General features: G+C 42.2%; 2 protein-coding genes across 2 annotated transcripts in view; one reads left to right on the top strand and one right to left on the bottom strand.

Annotated features, from left to right (window-relative positions):
* The window catches only part of LOC134819666 (zinc finger protein 277-like), a 324,811-nt gene that overhangs the window by 232,087 nt on the left and 77,544 nt on the right, over positions 1-15,180 (top strand). The window lies entirely within an intron of this gene.
* Positions 1-15,180, bottom strand: part of LOC134819719 (uncharacterized) — a 57,614-nt gene that overhangs the window by 31,905 nt on the left and 10,529 nt on the right. Inside the window, exon 10 of the mRNA XM_063829816.1 lies at positions 249-311. Within this exon, the coding sequence (XP_063685886.1) occupies positions 249-311 (63 nt within the window). The remainder of the gene's footprint in view (positions 1-248; positions 312-15,180) is intronic.

The following is a 15,180-nucleotide window of genomic DNA, read 5'->3' on the forward strand; positions in this document are numbered from 1 at the left end:
CTACAAGTATGTATCAGCAATAAAGTCTTTTGCTTTCTTCAGTTAATTTTTAGCTGTAGTTGTGTGTTTTTATAGCTGTTGCCATGATGGCAGTGATGGTTGCTATGGTTACAGGTAAGTTGTTGTCATGATGGCAGTGATGGTTGCTATGGTTACAGATAAGCTGAAACCATGATGGCAGTGATGGTTGTTATGGTTACAAATAAGCTGAAACCATGATGACAGTGATGGTTGCTATGGTTACCGACCTGTTTGTACGTAAAGCTGTTCATCAAACTCGCATCTGTCCGTGTGTCCGTTACAGGTGCACTCTGAAACATGAAATATTATAACGATGTTATAACAATGATATAATGTGGTAATATAATGTGGTAACCTGTTGTAAAATACTGTTATAATAGTCCCACACTGAGAAAGATTGTATGAGAGGGATCTAAAAGTTAGGAAATATCTAATGTCCTTGAAACTTTAACTATGACTTTAGATAATTTCTCCGATCATGCTGAAGATGGGCGGGGCCAGGTCGGAGAATCTGTACATTCCGATCCCGTGAAACTATGCACATTCCGAAGTAGGGTGAATATTTCCGTTACACCCAACTCCTGTGTGTTAGCTGGGGCTAATTGGTAATTAATTAGGTACACAGTGCAGAAGTGAGTTGACAGATTAGAAAATGCACTCGATATATTGGGGCGAGCAAGCTTGCATGGGTTTAGCAAGCAGACCATGCGTTAGACACTAAAATACAGGTTAAACTACATTAGGTGTGCAAACTTGCACAGAGTTATTCTGTGTAATGAGCTTTACCCAACTTAGTGATATCATGATCAATAGTGGAATAGTGAACACTATCAAACCAGACAAAGAAAATACCTAGTATTAATAGTAGAAGTATTATTACTAGTGATAATAGTAGAAGTATATTACTAGTGATAATTTAGAGAAACATTCCGTCTACACCACCCAACTAAGTCTCCATAATATAATTTATTGTAATATATATAACTCATTACTGTAAAGACTACACACACCATTCAATAGTTTCTAATCTTAGACCTCATATCACTTGTAATCTCTAATCTTACACGATTTCATGAATCGTTTTACACTCTCAGCTGATAGCTTATTACGTTTAAATAAGCAGAACCTTGCTTATTAGATTACAAAATCTGGGAGAATCTAATTAAGGAGGAAGACAGGGTCCCTGAACACAAGAATCAGGGAGCATGTTTGAGTGATGTTTGTGCAGGAATGTACAAGTTACACTCACCGCAACATGTCAGATACTCGCAGAATCCTTAAGATAAGGTTTACAAGCTTTTAAGCCAAAGTCTTCTAGACTTTCTGTTGTGGTTAATATAAGGAGAGGAGTGTGTAGATATACACGTTGGGATCTAGTAGCTAGTAGTAGTGTCCTACTGTAGTGGCTCATCAGTGGAACTAAAGTATTTTAGAGAGGGGTGTACTGGCACAATTCACTGTTCTAGACAATTCACTATTCCACTGTCAGGATTGGTCACAATAGAAAATTAACAGAAAATCATTTGAATGCTGGTGGGTGGGGGGGGGGGGGGGGGGGGTACTGTAGACAGTCTGTATCTCTCTGTCTGTATCTCTCTCAGGTAGAGGAGATCCCACTAATTGATAATGAATTGTGACAGAAAGTCAGTAAAACTGAGACTGATAGATTGAGTGGTATCACATACTAGTTAAACAGGTGGGGTAGAGTCTAGACTAGCACAGCAGATGCGTACAGATCATTTGCTTAAATCCAGGAAACTGATAAAAATTATTCCAAGAAGGACACTGTGTCTCAACTCTGCCCAGATTATTATCAAAAACGTTTTTAAATAAGTCTTTGCATAAGTATGCAAAAATTTCTGAATCTAATGTAATTATGCTGATATCTAAATAAAATGAATGTTTTAACACTCAATGCAAACAAATGTTTCTAAATATAAACATATAGGCTGCAGGTAAATATTGGGTAAATGTAACAGAAATAGGCTGCAGAATGTGAAAATCGTTTACAGCCCCTGAATCCAGTAAACTCCTAACCAAACATTTCTTTTCAGGCAAAATCATCAACTTCTCCTCCTTTTATTGGCCATACAGTAACGTGTAAAAAGAGGAGGTTTACTTGTGGTAGTACCGTTTAAAAAGAAGAGGTTTACTTGTGGTAGAACCGTGTAAAAAGAAGAGGTTTACTTGTGGTAGTGCCGTTTAAAAAGAAGAGGTTTACTTGTGGTAGTACCGTGTAAAAAGAAGAGGTTTACTTGTGGTAGTGCCGTTTAAAAAGAGAGGTTTACTTGTGGTAGTACCGTGTAAAAAGAAGAGGTTTACTTGTGGTAGTGCCGTTTAAAAAGAAGAGGTTTACTTGTGGTAGTACCGTGTAAAAAGAAGAGGTTTACTTGTGGTAGTGCCGTTTAAAAAGAGAGGTTTACTTGTGGTAGTACCATGTAAAAAGAAGAGGTTTACTTGTGGTAGTACCGTGTAAAAAGAAGAGGTTTACTTGAGGTAGTACCGTGTAAAAAGAAGAGGTTTACTTGTTGTAGTACCGTGTAAAAAGAAGAGGTTTACTTGTGGTAGTACCGTGTAAAAAGAAGAGGTTTACTTGTGGTAGTACCGTGTAAAAAGAAGAGGTTTACTTGTGGTAGTACCGTGTAAAAAGAAGAGGTTTACTTGAGGTAGTACCGTGTAAAAAAAGAGGTTTACTTGAGGTAGTACCGTGTAAAAAGAAGAGGTTTACTTGTAGTAGTACCGTGTAAAAAGAAGAGGTTTACTTGTGGTAGTGCCGTTTAAAAAGAAGAGGTTTACTTGTGGTAGTACCGTGTAAAAAGAAGAGGTTTACTTGTGGTAGTACCGTGTAAAAAGAAGAGGTTTACTTGTGGTAGTACCAGGTAAAAAGAAGAGGTTTACTTGTGGTAGTACCGTGTAAAAAGAAGAGGTTTACTTGTGGTAGTGCCGTTTAAAAAGAAGAGGTTTACTTGTGGTAGTACCGTGTAAAAAGAAGAGGATTACTTGTGGTAGTAGCGTGTAAAAAGAAGAGGTTTACTTGTGGTAGTACCGTGTAAAAAGAAGAGGTTTACTTGTGGTAGTACCGTGTAAAAAGAAGAGGTTTACTTGTTGGAGTACCGTGTAAAAAGAAGAGGTTTACTTGTGGTAGTACCGTGTAAAAAGAAGAGGTTTACTTGTGGTAGTGCCATTTAAAAAGAAGAGGTTTACTTGTGGTAGTGCCGTTTAAAAAGAAGAGGTTTACTCGTGGTAGTACCGTGTAAAAAGAAGAGGTTTACTTGTGGTAGTGCCGTTTAAAAAGAAGAGGTTTACTTGAGGTAGTACCGTGTAAAAAGAAGAGGTTTACTTGTAGTAGTGCCGTTTAAAAAGAAGAGGTTTACTTGTGGTAGTACCGTGTAAAAAGAAGAGGTTTACTTGTGGTAGTGCCGTTTAAAAAGAAGAGGTTTACTTGAGGTAGTACCGTGTAAAAAGAAGAGGTTTACTTGTAGTAGTACCGTGTAAAAAGAAGAGGTTTACTTGTGGTAGTACCGTGTAAAAAGAAGAGGTTTACTTGTGGTAGTACCGTGTAAAAAGAAGAGGTTTACTTGTGGTAGTGCCGTTTAAAAAGAAGAGGTTTACTTGTGGTAGTGCCGTTTAAAAAGAAGAGGTTTACTTGTGGTAGTACCGTGTAAAAAGAAGAGGTTTACTTGTGGTAGTGCCGTTTAAAAAGAAGAGGTCTACTTGTGGTAGTAACGTGTAAAAAGAAGAGGTTTACTTGTGGTAGTAACGTGTAAAAAGAAGAGGTTTACTTGTGGTAGTAACGTGTAAAAAAAGAAGAGGTTTACTTGTGGTAGTACCGTGTAAAAAGAGAGAGGTTTACTTGTGGTAGTACCGTGTAAAAAGAAGAGGTTTACTTGTGGTAGTGCCGTTTAAAAAGAAGAGGTTTACTTGTGGTAGTACCGTGTATAAAGAAGAGGTTTACTTGTGGTAGTAGCGTGTAAAAAGAAGAGGTTTACTTGTGGTAGTAACGTGTAAAAAGAAGAGGTTTACTTGTGGTAGTAACGTGTAAAAAGAAGAGGTTTACTTGAGGTAGTACCGTGTAAAAAGAAGAGGTTTACTTGTGGTAGTACCGTTAAAAAAAAGAGGTTTACTTGTGGTAGTGCCGTGTAAAAAAAGAAGAGGTTTACTTGTGGTAGTACCGTTTAAAAAGAAGAGGTTTACTTGTGGTAGTAGCGTGTAAAAAGAAGAGGTTTACTTGTGGTAGTACCGTTTAAAAAGAAGAGGTTTACTTGAGGTAGTACCGTGTAAAAAGAAGAGGTTTACTTGTGGTAGTACCGTTTAAAAAAAAGAGGTTTACTTGTGGTAGTACCGTGTAAAAAGAAGAGGTTTACTTGTGGTAGTAACGTGTAAAAAGAAGAGGTTTACTTGTTGTAGTACCGTGTAAAAAGAAGAGGTTTACTTGTGGTAGTACCGTGTAAAAAAAGAAGAGGTTTACTTGTGGTAGTACCGTTTAAAAAGAAGAGGTTTACTTGTGGTAGTAGCGTGTAAAAAGAAGAGGTTTACTTGTGTAGTACGTGTAAAAAGAAGAGGTTTACTTGTGGTAGTAGCGTGTAAAAAGAAGAGGTTTACTTGTGGTAGTAGCGTGTATAAAGAAGAGGTTTACTTGTGGTAGTAGCGTGTAAAAAGAAGAGGTTTACTTGTGGTAGTAGCGTGTAAAAAGAAGAGGTTTACTTGTGGTAGTACCGTGTAAAAAGAAGAGGTTTACTTGTGGTAGTACCGTGTAAAAAGAAGAGGTTTACTTGTGGTAGTACCGTGTAAAAAGAAGAGGTTTACTTGTGGTAGTACCGTGTAAAAAGAAGAGGTTTACTTGTGGTAGTGCCGTTTAAAAAGAAGAGGTTTACTTGAGGTAGTACCGTGTAAAAAGAAGAGGTTTACTTGTGGTAGTGCCGTTTAAAAAGAAGAGGTTTACTTGTGGTAGTACCGTGTAAAAAGAAGAGGTTTACTTGTGGTAGTGCCGTTTAAAAAGAAGAGGTTTACTTGTGGTAGTGCCGTTTAAAAAGAAGAGGTTTACTTGTGGTAGTACCGTGTAAAAAGAAGAGGTTTACTTGTGGTAGTGCCGTTTAAAAAGAAGAGGTTTACTTGTGGTATACGTCAGCTGGAAGCCTTAAAAAGAAAGAGATCTCGGATCACGTGATGAGAAGTACAGTGACCAGTAGTTACTACACCACTACTGTAGTGGTGTAGTAGTAGCTACTACTACCACACCGGCTACCTTGACATTACACAATTAACTAGATGACATATCACAGAGCACTTACTGAAACAGGTTGATGAAGTGAGGGGATATAATTATACTACTTGTTCTTATTAACAATCATTACGTACTACACTGTTACAGGAACAATACTTTCTTCAGTTAGTTCACGTTTTCAGTCTTTTCGTTTCGCTCCTATTCAGCTTCAGCCTAAAACCCTTGCACTATCCTAACCTTTGAATGATAGGGGACGGGGGGGGGGGGGGGGGGGCGGGTACTCTTGGGGGGGGGGGGGGGGGGGGGGGGGTACTACTGGGGGGAGGGAGGCGGGTACTACCTTGCACTATCCTAACGTTTGAATGGAGGGGGTACTCCTGGGGGGGGGGGGGGGGGTACTCCCGTATGGGAGTACTCCTGGGGACGCTGTAGTACCCCAAACAACTCTACTAACTATTACTAAGTACTCTGTTACTAACTATAGCTATTTACTATTATTAACTAACTATAATAACTTAATAATATAACTAAGTAATATATTATATAATTAGTAGTGTAACCTGTCCTAATACCCAGTCAGCAGTATGTAATCCTTGGTCTGTATTACTAAAGTAATCATGATACCACTATTCAGCATTATATACCATAATATCAGTTAATTAGTAAAGTTCCTCCTCTAACTTGCCTAGTAGAACACATTAACAGGACTGTAGTCTATAATAAACAAGCACCAGCACACAGTTGCAGTAGTTCATGTTATTATCTAACCCTTGTAAACTAGATAAAATCTTTGATTCCTTGTATTGGTCAATTAGGGGGTAATTAAAGAGAAATTATAAGTGACCAGTGATTAGTGGCCGATTAGGTAGTACTACAGTAGGTAGAAAAGTAGGTACTGTATTAGTAGAGCTCTGCGGGTTACTACGCTAGTTTTCCAGCCAGCTATTAGAATACTGGTCGTGAAGCAAAGATTTGTAGTAGTAGTTTGTAGTAATAGTTTGTAGTATTAGTTTGTAGTATTGGTTTGTAGTATTAGTTTGTAGTATTAGTTTGTAGCATTAGTTTGTAGTATTAGTTTGTAGTATTAGTTTGTAGTAATAGTTTGTAGTATTAGTTTGTAGTATTAGTTTGTAGCAGTAGTTTGTAGTATTAGTTTGTAGTATTAGTTTGTAGGGGGGGGGGGGGGGGGGGTGTTATGTCCGTCTATGTCCGCCTATGTCCTGTCCTTTTTGGATTCTATGAGACAACGGACGTGTTTTTTGGGACATTGGCGGACTCGGACGGACATTGGCGGACTCGGACGGACATTGGCGGACTCGGACGGACATTGGCGGACCCAGACGGACATTGGCGGACTTGGATGGACATTGGTGGACATTAGCGGACATTGGTGGACATTAGCGGACAAACATTTTGAGGACTGAAGAGTACTGAAGAGTACTGAAGAGTACTGAGGAGGATGGCTGAGAAGGATGGCTGAGGAGGATGGCTGAGGAGGATGACTGAGGAGGATGACTGAGGAGGATGACTGAGAGGGAGGAGAAGGATCAGGAAGACCCAGGAGGAGGAGGAGGAGGAGGACCCAGAAGGAGGACCTAGGAGGAGGAGGAGGAGAACTGAGGAGGATGACTCAGGAGGAGGAGGACTCAGGAGGAGGACTGAGGAGGACTGAGAAGGGGGAGGACTGAGGAGGATCGCTGAGGAGGATGGCTGAGGAGGATGACTGAGAGGGAGGAGGAGGAGGAAGAGGAGGAAGAGGACTGAGGAGGAGGAGGAGGAGGAGAAGGACTGAGGAGGAGAAGGAGGACCCATGAGGAGGAGAACCCAGGAGGAGGAGGACCCAGGAAAAGGCCCCAGGAGGAGGAGGAGGACTGGGGAGGAGGAGAACTGTTGAGGACTGATGAGGAGGACTGAGGACGAGGAGGAAGAGTAGGAGGAGGACTGAGGAGGGGAGGAGGAAGGGGACTGGGGAGGATCAGGAAGACCCAGGAGGACCCAGGAGGAGGAGGAGGAGGAGGACCCAGGAGGAGGAGGAGGACTGAGGAGGACTGAGGAGGAGGACTGACGATGACTGAGAAGGAGGAGGACTGAGGAGTACTGAGGAGGATGGCTGAGGAGGATGGCTGGGGAGGATGGCTGAGGAGGATGACTGAGGAGGATGACTGAGAGGGAGGAGGAGGAGGACTCAGGAGGAGGACTCAGAAGGAAGAGGAGGAGGACTCAGGAGGAGGACTTAGGAGAAATGAGAAGGAGGACTGAGGAGAACTGAGGAGGAGGAGGAGGAGGAGGAGGACTGAATAGGAGGAGGAGAAGGAGGGGGCATAGGTGCAGATTTCGTTTTGAGGTGAACTTTTAAGTTCCCGAGAAATTTTCTTAAGTTTGCTTTTTTTTTCCTCCTCGGGCACATTCGTAACCTACGGGCCAGGTAAACCTAAACTACATATTGACCGTTATGTACGTCGGTATCTGTTGAGGAGCCAAATCATCTGAAAAGCCCTTAACCTATATTTTGCTCAGGCACGTAGCCAGGATTTTTCTTTGGGGGGGGGGGGGGGGGGGCTGTCGGCGAGCGAAGCTGCAGGCTGTGGCAGGGGTCTGGGGGCGCGGCCCCCAGCGGGGTCCAGGTAAGGGGCGGACCACATTGGCGGGGGCTAGGGGGGCGCAGCCCCCCGGAAAAATTTTGCGAAATAGGGTGTTTTAGGCTAAATTGAAAGTTTAATGAATTTACAAAAATGTATGGTTTGGCATAATCATTGCCTACAATCCTGACCTGAGTAATTTACCCCTTTGAGACTTTATTTTGGGTTGAAAATTAAGTTTATCGAGAGGAAGTGAAAAATCTCTGGTTCAAATTTGGATTTGAAGCCATGTTTAATGTCAATTTTTTGCGCAGAAAGCGTTCGATTTTAGGGGAAAATATTTATGTTTGCTTTTAATTTTTATGGTGCCGACGGCACCTGAAATCGACGAAATCTGCAGGGGTGGGAGGGGGACTGGGAGAGGACTGGGGAGAAGGAGGACTGATGAGAAGGATCAGGAGGAGGACCCAGGAGGATCAGGAAGAGGACTGAGGACCGAGGAGGAAGAGGAGGAGGATGAAGAGGAGGAGGACCCAGGAGGAGGAGGACTGAGGAGGAGGACTGAGGAGGACTGAGGAGGACTGAGGAGGACTGAGGAGGATGGCTGAGGAGGATGACTGAGAGGGAAGAGGAGGAGGAGGACTGAGGAGGAGGACTGAATAGGAGGAGGAGGAGGGGGACTGGGGGAGGACTGAGGAGGAGGATGGAGGACTGAGGAGAAGGATGAGGAGGAGGACTGAGGAGGACTGAGGAGGACTGAGGACTGAGGAGGAAGAGGAGGAGGATGAAGAGGAGGAGGAGGACCCAGGAGGAGGACTCAGGAGGAGGACTCAGACCCAGGAGGAGGAGGACTGTTGAGGACTGATGAGGAGGACTGAGGACGAGGAGGAGGAGTAGGAGGAGGACTGAGGAGGGGAGGAGGAAAAGGACTGAGGAAGATCAGGAAGACCCAGGGGGAGGGGGAGGAAGAGTAGGAGGAGGAAGCATCTAAATGTTATTTCCATTTTTGTCCGTTTTTGTCCATTTTTGTCCGCTCTATTTTTTGTCCGTTTTGAAATTAATATAGGGTACCGAACGGACACAAAACATGATCCCCCTATAACAGCAAAAATTGAACATTTTATTTAGCAATTTAGGTGTCCATTAATGTCCGCCTATGTCCGCCTATGTCCGCCTATGTCCGCCTATGTCCGCCTATGTCCGCCTATGTCCGTCTATGTCCGCCTATGTCCTGTCCTTTTTGGATTCTATGAGACAAGCGGACATAGACGGACGTGACACCCCCCCCCCCCCCCCCCTTTGTAGTATAAGTATGTAGTATTAGTTTGTAGTATTAGTTTGTAGTATTAGTTTGTAGTATTAGTTTGTAGTATTAGTTTGTAGTATTAGTTTGTAGTATTAGTTTGTAGTATTAGTTTGTAGTATTAGTTTGTAGTTAATGAGTTTAGATTGAAATTGGCTAATCTCCTCTGAATTGAATACAAATAACACACGTTAGTGCCGACGTTTCGCCTCCATGGCTTCTTCAAGGCGGAACAAAAACTTTGTTACATAGTGACCTGGTAAATATCCAAATTAATACATAAAACTCTGAGAAACATTAAAAATAAAATGGGAAGATTCTAAGCGGTAGAAAATTTTTCAAAGCAAAAGATAGATGTTAGGCCAAAGAATCTAGAACTGTCCAATATTTGAGAGCTAGACCAACGTACACAAACCAGCAACAAAAATAGCTTCCTACTTTGTTGCTGGTTTGTGTACGTTGGTCTAGCTCTCAAATATTGGACAGTTCTAGATTCTTTGGCCTAACATCTATCTTTTGCTTTGAAAAATTTTCTACCGCTTAGAATCTTCCCATTTTATTTTTAATGTTTCTCAGAGTTTTATGTATTAATTTGGATATTTACCAGGTCACTATGTAACAAAGTTTTTGTTCCGCCTTGAAGAAGCCATGGAGGCGAAATGTCGGCACTAACGTGTGTTATTTGTATTCAATTCAGAGGAGATTAGCCAATTTCAATCTAAACTTATAATGATAGACCCTCTGACAAGGGTGTAGAGCATATAATTTCATTTCTTAATTTTAATTCTAATATTTCATGTTTTATTCCTGGACGGCTTCAAATAAACTCATACTAATTTCACAAAGCATTGCCTACAAGTTTCAACACTTCAAGTTCACACCTATTAGTAATACCTCCCCTACGAATTCATTCTCAGAAACCTTAAGACTAAGTACCTACCTTCACCTTTCACCGTCCTAACACTATCTTAACATCAGCCAATGACAATTGAGAAACACGACTCACATGACACTACTTTCGTCTTTCACCTCCATAGCCGTCCGTGGCTACGATTGTAAAATAAGTCTGTCTGAACCGTTTTGAGAGATACAAATGAAATTGTGTTTAGTTCCCATATTCTAAAAAGCCTTTGTTGACTTTACCTTTCAAGAAGTCAAACTAATATAACGAGTATCACTTTGTATTAGACGCCTAAAAAAGTACTTGAACTAGTCCTCAAGATCCCGGTATAACACCAACCTCTACATTGGTGGAGAACCCGGGCACTATTTGTTTTTGCTTGTTTTTGCTTGGAACAACTAATCGAACTCAGCTTAACGGCAGTGCAGTGAGGTCATTTTCTAAACGATCCTCGATTTGTTTTAGTTAATCTCGCTAAGTTACTAATTCTCTTAGTACGTGACCAGTGCGAATCTTTATATTTTTAGAATTTACATTAACTAAATTCTAACTAATTGTGATTGTCATTCATCACTAAGCAACATCCGAGTTACTACTAATCATCCACTGAACCTACCGCATTTTGTATCCAAGACGGACTGAACTTGTAATCATCCGCCCCTGCAACAAAGTCACATCCTTCGAATCTTGTTTCTAATTCCCGGTAACCAAAATCTCTAACCGAACATGGCAACCGTGGAAGCTCTCGGTATCACCGAAGATCAGAAAGCCCAAGTAAGAAACCTCATTGAGACTGCTACAAGAAATGCAGGAGCCGCAGCGGTAGAACAAGCTAGGGTGGATTTCAGAGCAGGCGTCGCTAGAACTCGAAGACCAGAGATTTTTGACCCTGCTAAAACCTCCATCACTGCGTACTTCGAATGTTTCGAACCCTTTAGGCGAGTCGTTGGACTAAAGGACGCAAACGCTGTACAATCATTTCAGACTTATCTGGACCCTAAGTCTCTAGCTATAGTTCTAGCTATGGACTCCGCTACCGAGGATGATTGGAACACCTTCAAAGACGAAGTAATCAGGGCTCTAAGTTCTCCTCGCGAAGCAGTACAAGCAAGGTTCGAATTGAAGAAAGCAATCTAACGAGCTGACGAGACCGTGGCCCAGTTTGGTGAGAGGCTACGAGACCTGGGAAGACTCGGTTACCGTTCTGACAACCAAGCAGCCATGGAATCAGCTCTGATTGACGCACTCTCGGGTGGAGTTCTCCGAGATGAAATCTCTATTGTCCTAATAGGGAACGCAGACAACACGTTTGCCAGAAATCTCGAGGTAGCGGTGAAATTGGACTGCGCTTATCGAGCCAGATCCACTCTCAAAGAAGGCGATGATATCACAGTATCGGTACTATAGAACGAGAGAACCGCTGCAGCAGATACTGCTAGTAACAACTCATTCCTTCCTCAGCACCCCATTCGAAGACCTGAATTATACGCAAACGATGAAAACTCTGACCACCCCTATAAACACCCTACTGCACATCAATCCGCTTTCTACAAGACCCGAATCCCATACGAAGTAACCAGCCTCAGAGCTCTTACAACGACAATCTAAGAGATAACAGACATTCAGGAAGACCCCCTGTTATCTGTTATGGATGTCAGAGACCGGGGCATTATATCATCGACTGTCCACTAAAAGATCCTCGCTCCAGTCCACCCAACCGGAACCATCGAAATTTCTCGTGTCACTATTGCGGAATGGCTGGGCACATAATTCGGAATTGCAGAAACCGGGTTAGTGACCTAAGTAGGTTTCAATCACAGAGAGGATACCACAGTGAAACAGAATTTAGAGGGTATCCGGGACAAGGCAACCACACCAGACCAGAACTATCTGAAACGAACGTTAGAAATTACGCCTCAAACTAGGATGCTCGAGTACATTTCGATGAAGCTCAGTTACCTGGACAGCTCTCACCAGACTCACCCACCAACCACTGTACTAATCCACACCTCCCGTACAATGGAATAAATGCATATTCTGATTATGGACCGGCACCCTACGACCAAAGTCCAGTGCAAGAATGGAACTGTAATACTCAAGATGCTGCTAGCAACGGCAGATTCTACTCCAAAACTACCTCAACAGTCCCAAAAAACTAGTTTACCCTTCCCCTGGAGGGAGGGAGGAGCTATCGCCACATACGCTGAAACATGACACATCTGTGAATTCGTGCAATGGATATGTATATCTAGATGCTTCCATATTTGACATCCGTACAACCTTTCTCCTAGATTTTTTTTTTTTTTTTTTTGTAACTTTGCGATAAGTTCAGTTTGCTGCTACCGCGTAGTAAGCCTTTGCGTGTGTATACTTGTACATTACTATACAATGTACACCACGGAGGATGATCTACATTTGACCCGATCTCAGAAGAAACTCAAGGATTTCAACTATGAAGAAAAGGAAGATGTAGAGGGCTGTGCTGATAGATGGTTCACTTCGATGGCAAGTCTACTGAAATTAGAAAACTTCGAAATTCGTGGAGATATGGACCAAGAAATTCTCATGTCTCCGTCTATCTATAAAAGGTATATGGCAGAATGGGTTATGCAAGCAGCAGACCTCGTACGACGGCAGAGTAGTCAGATGAGCGCTATGATGGAAATCGTTGAGTGCCTCAAGACGGAAGCACTAGCAGACAAGGAAAAGATGGTCAGGTTGCAGGACCAGTTGCTAGTGCAGAAGGACGAACAACTACAGTTGTTTAAGACGTCAGTTGAAGAGACAGTACAAACAACGGTGGAGACAGGGATTAAGAGCTACAGTGCCGCTGTACAAAAGAACAGCACAAATGGCGCGGTCTGCAACAGTAAAATTCTGAAGAATGTTATGAAGAGTGTGGCTGCAGAGGAGGACAGGAGCAAGAATCTGATAGTGTTTGGACTGAAAGAAGAGGATGGAGAACAGCTTTCAGCTCTGGTAGCGGCAGTATTGGAGGAGATCGGGGAGAAACCTCATTTTGAAGCGACTAGAGTCGGCTGGAAGAGGCCAGGTATCACGGCTATCCGACCAGTCAAGATCACCGTCCCAAGCTCAACAGCAGTTCATCAGATTCTGATGAAAACAGGGAGACTGAGGATGGCTGATGCACACAAAGATGTATGGATCTGTCCTGATAGATCCAGTGAAGAGCGTGCAACAAGGAAGAACGTGGTAACTGACCTGAAGAAGAAGAGGGCTGAACAGACTCATCTCGACCACTACATCTGTAACGGGAAGGTCTGTAGCCGTGTTAAGAAGGCACCATGATGACGTAATTCATGTTTCTCGGACACCGATCAGTATAATATGTACTTGTAGGAGTATTTTAAGAGTTTACGGACGTTATCTGTATTTGAGAGACAATTATATTATATAAATACATTATTATTTGATTGTTTCACACTTTTCACGTTTCATAATTTTATTACTAGGTGGAGGTGATGTTATTGAGACTTTGGGCGGCCAAAAAACTTCTGTTCTGAAAGTTGTCCTCTGTACTTGTTTCACTGACCCACGCTTTTTAGCATTTATACATTTCGGCCCATTTTATATATTTGTTCGAATTGCTGTACATTTGTATACTTGCTATTTTGTAAAAGTTTCAAATCAAATCAGATACTGGAGCCTCTATGAACCTAGTAAGCGAAGACTTCGTCAAAAAACATAATCTCTTATACCTGGTTAAAAACGCCACTTTCAAACTAGTAGGGATAACGGGTATGCCATTACAAGTTCTAGGAGTCATTCGAGGTGCTCATGTCATTATTAAGGGAACTGTTTTCGAAATAGATCTTGTGGTTACATCTAAAATGAAAGAAGAGTGTATTCTAGGACAAATCTTCTTCGAAAAGTACGGGATGATCCTAGACTTTAATAATAAGACGGTGAGCAACTATTCCTTCATTGCTAATCTTTGCGAAAGACCACCCAACTCCCAAGAACCACCCTCTCCTATCAAAGAACCACCCTTTCCTGTCAAAGAATTATCCTCTCCTATCAAAGAACCACCTTCTCCTGTCAAAGAATTATTCTCTCCTGTCAAAGAACCACCTTCTCCTGTCAAAGAACCACCCTCTACTGTCAAAGAACCACCCTCTCCTGTCAAAGAACCACCTTATGTTGTCAAAGAATTATTCTCTCCTGTCAAAGAACCACCCTCTACTGTCAAAGAATCACATTCTCCTGTCAACGAACCACTCTCTCCTGTCAAAGAACCACCCTCTACTGTCAAAGAACCACCCTCTCCTGTCAAAGAACCACCTTCTACTGTCAAAGAACCACCCTCTCCTGTCAAAGAACCACCTTCTGTTGTCAAAGAATTACTCTCTCCTGTCAAAGAACCACCCTCTCCTGTCAAAGAACCACCTTCTGTTGTCAAAGAATTATTCTCTCCTGTCACAGAATCACCTATTCCTGTCGGAAAGTCACCTCCTCCAGGAGTCCAAAGAGACTCGAGCCTTGAAACTAAGCCGCAATACAGCGTCAAAGATTTAATATTAATGTTTGACCTTAAATCTCAAAAAGAGCATGATACTGCAGACACGCACACAAAGAAACAGAATAACTTCAAGAAAGAACCTCTCCCTCAACATGCTGTAGAAAATAACCCGGCTTTGAGAGAGAAAAGCCTATCAAAGTCACCTTTGGTGAACCATACTGCCTTCGAAAGTCTCCCTACACAAACTTACTTTATATGCGTTGCGAACAAAGTGAAGACTAACAACGAAGATAAAATGGATACCGAATCAGAGGAATCCACTAAACAGGACTCCACTCCAATCAGGAACTCTGATACCCCTATTGATCCTCATGCATCCCTAAAAACCGATAGCACAGTATATTATAAATCCGGTGCTCATCTCGCTCCAGCCACGTACCACGATATGAAAGACTTGTACAATGTCGTAAGAAACAACATTAGTGTAAGTCAAATACGCCACAAGACTTTTCACGATAAAACGAGAAGGTTCCGCAGAACAGACAAAAGAGGTGACAAGGTATTGGTCCTGAAACCTTTATCTCCTTCCATCAAACATTACCGTAAATTCAGAAAGTACTACAGGGATCCGTGGTGCATCAAGAAAGTCTTATCTCAATGGACTTATTCATA

This window comes from Bolinopsis microptera, chromosome 8, assembly GCF_026151205.1.
Source record: "Bolinopsis microptera isolate Bmic1 chromosome 8, MBARI_Bmic_1.0, whole genome shotgun sequence".
Lineage (NCBI taxonomy): Eukaryota > Metazoa > Ctenophora > Tentaculata > Lobata > Bolinopsidae > Bolinopsis > Bolinopsis microptera.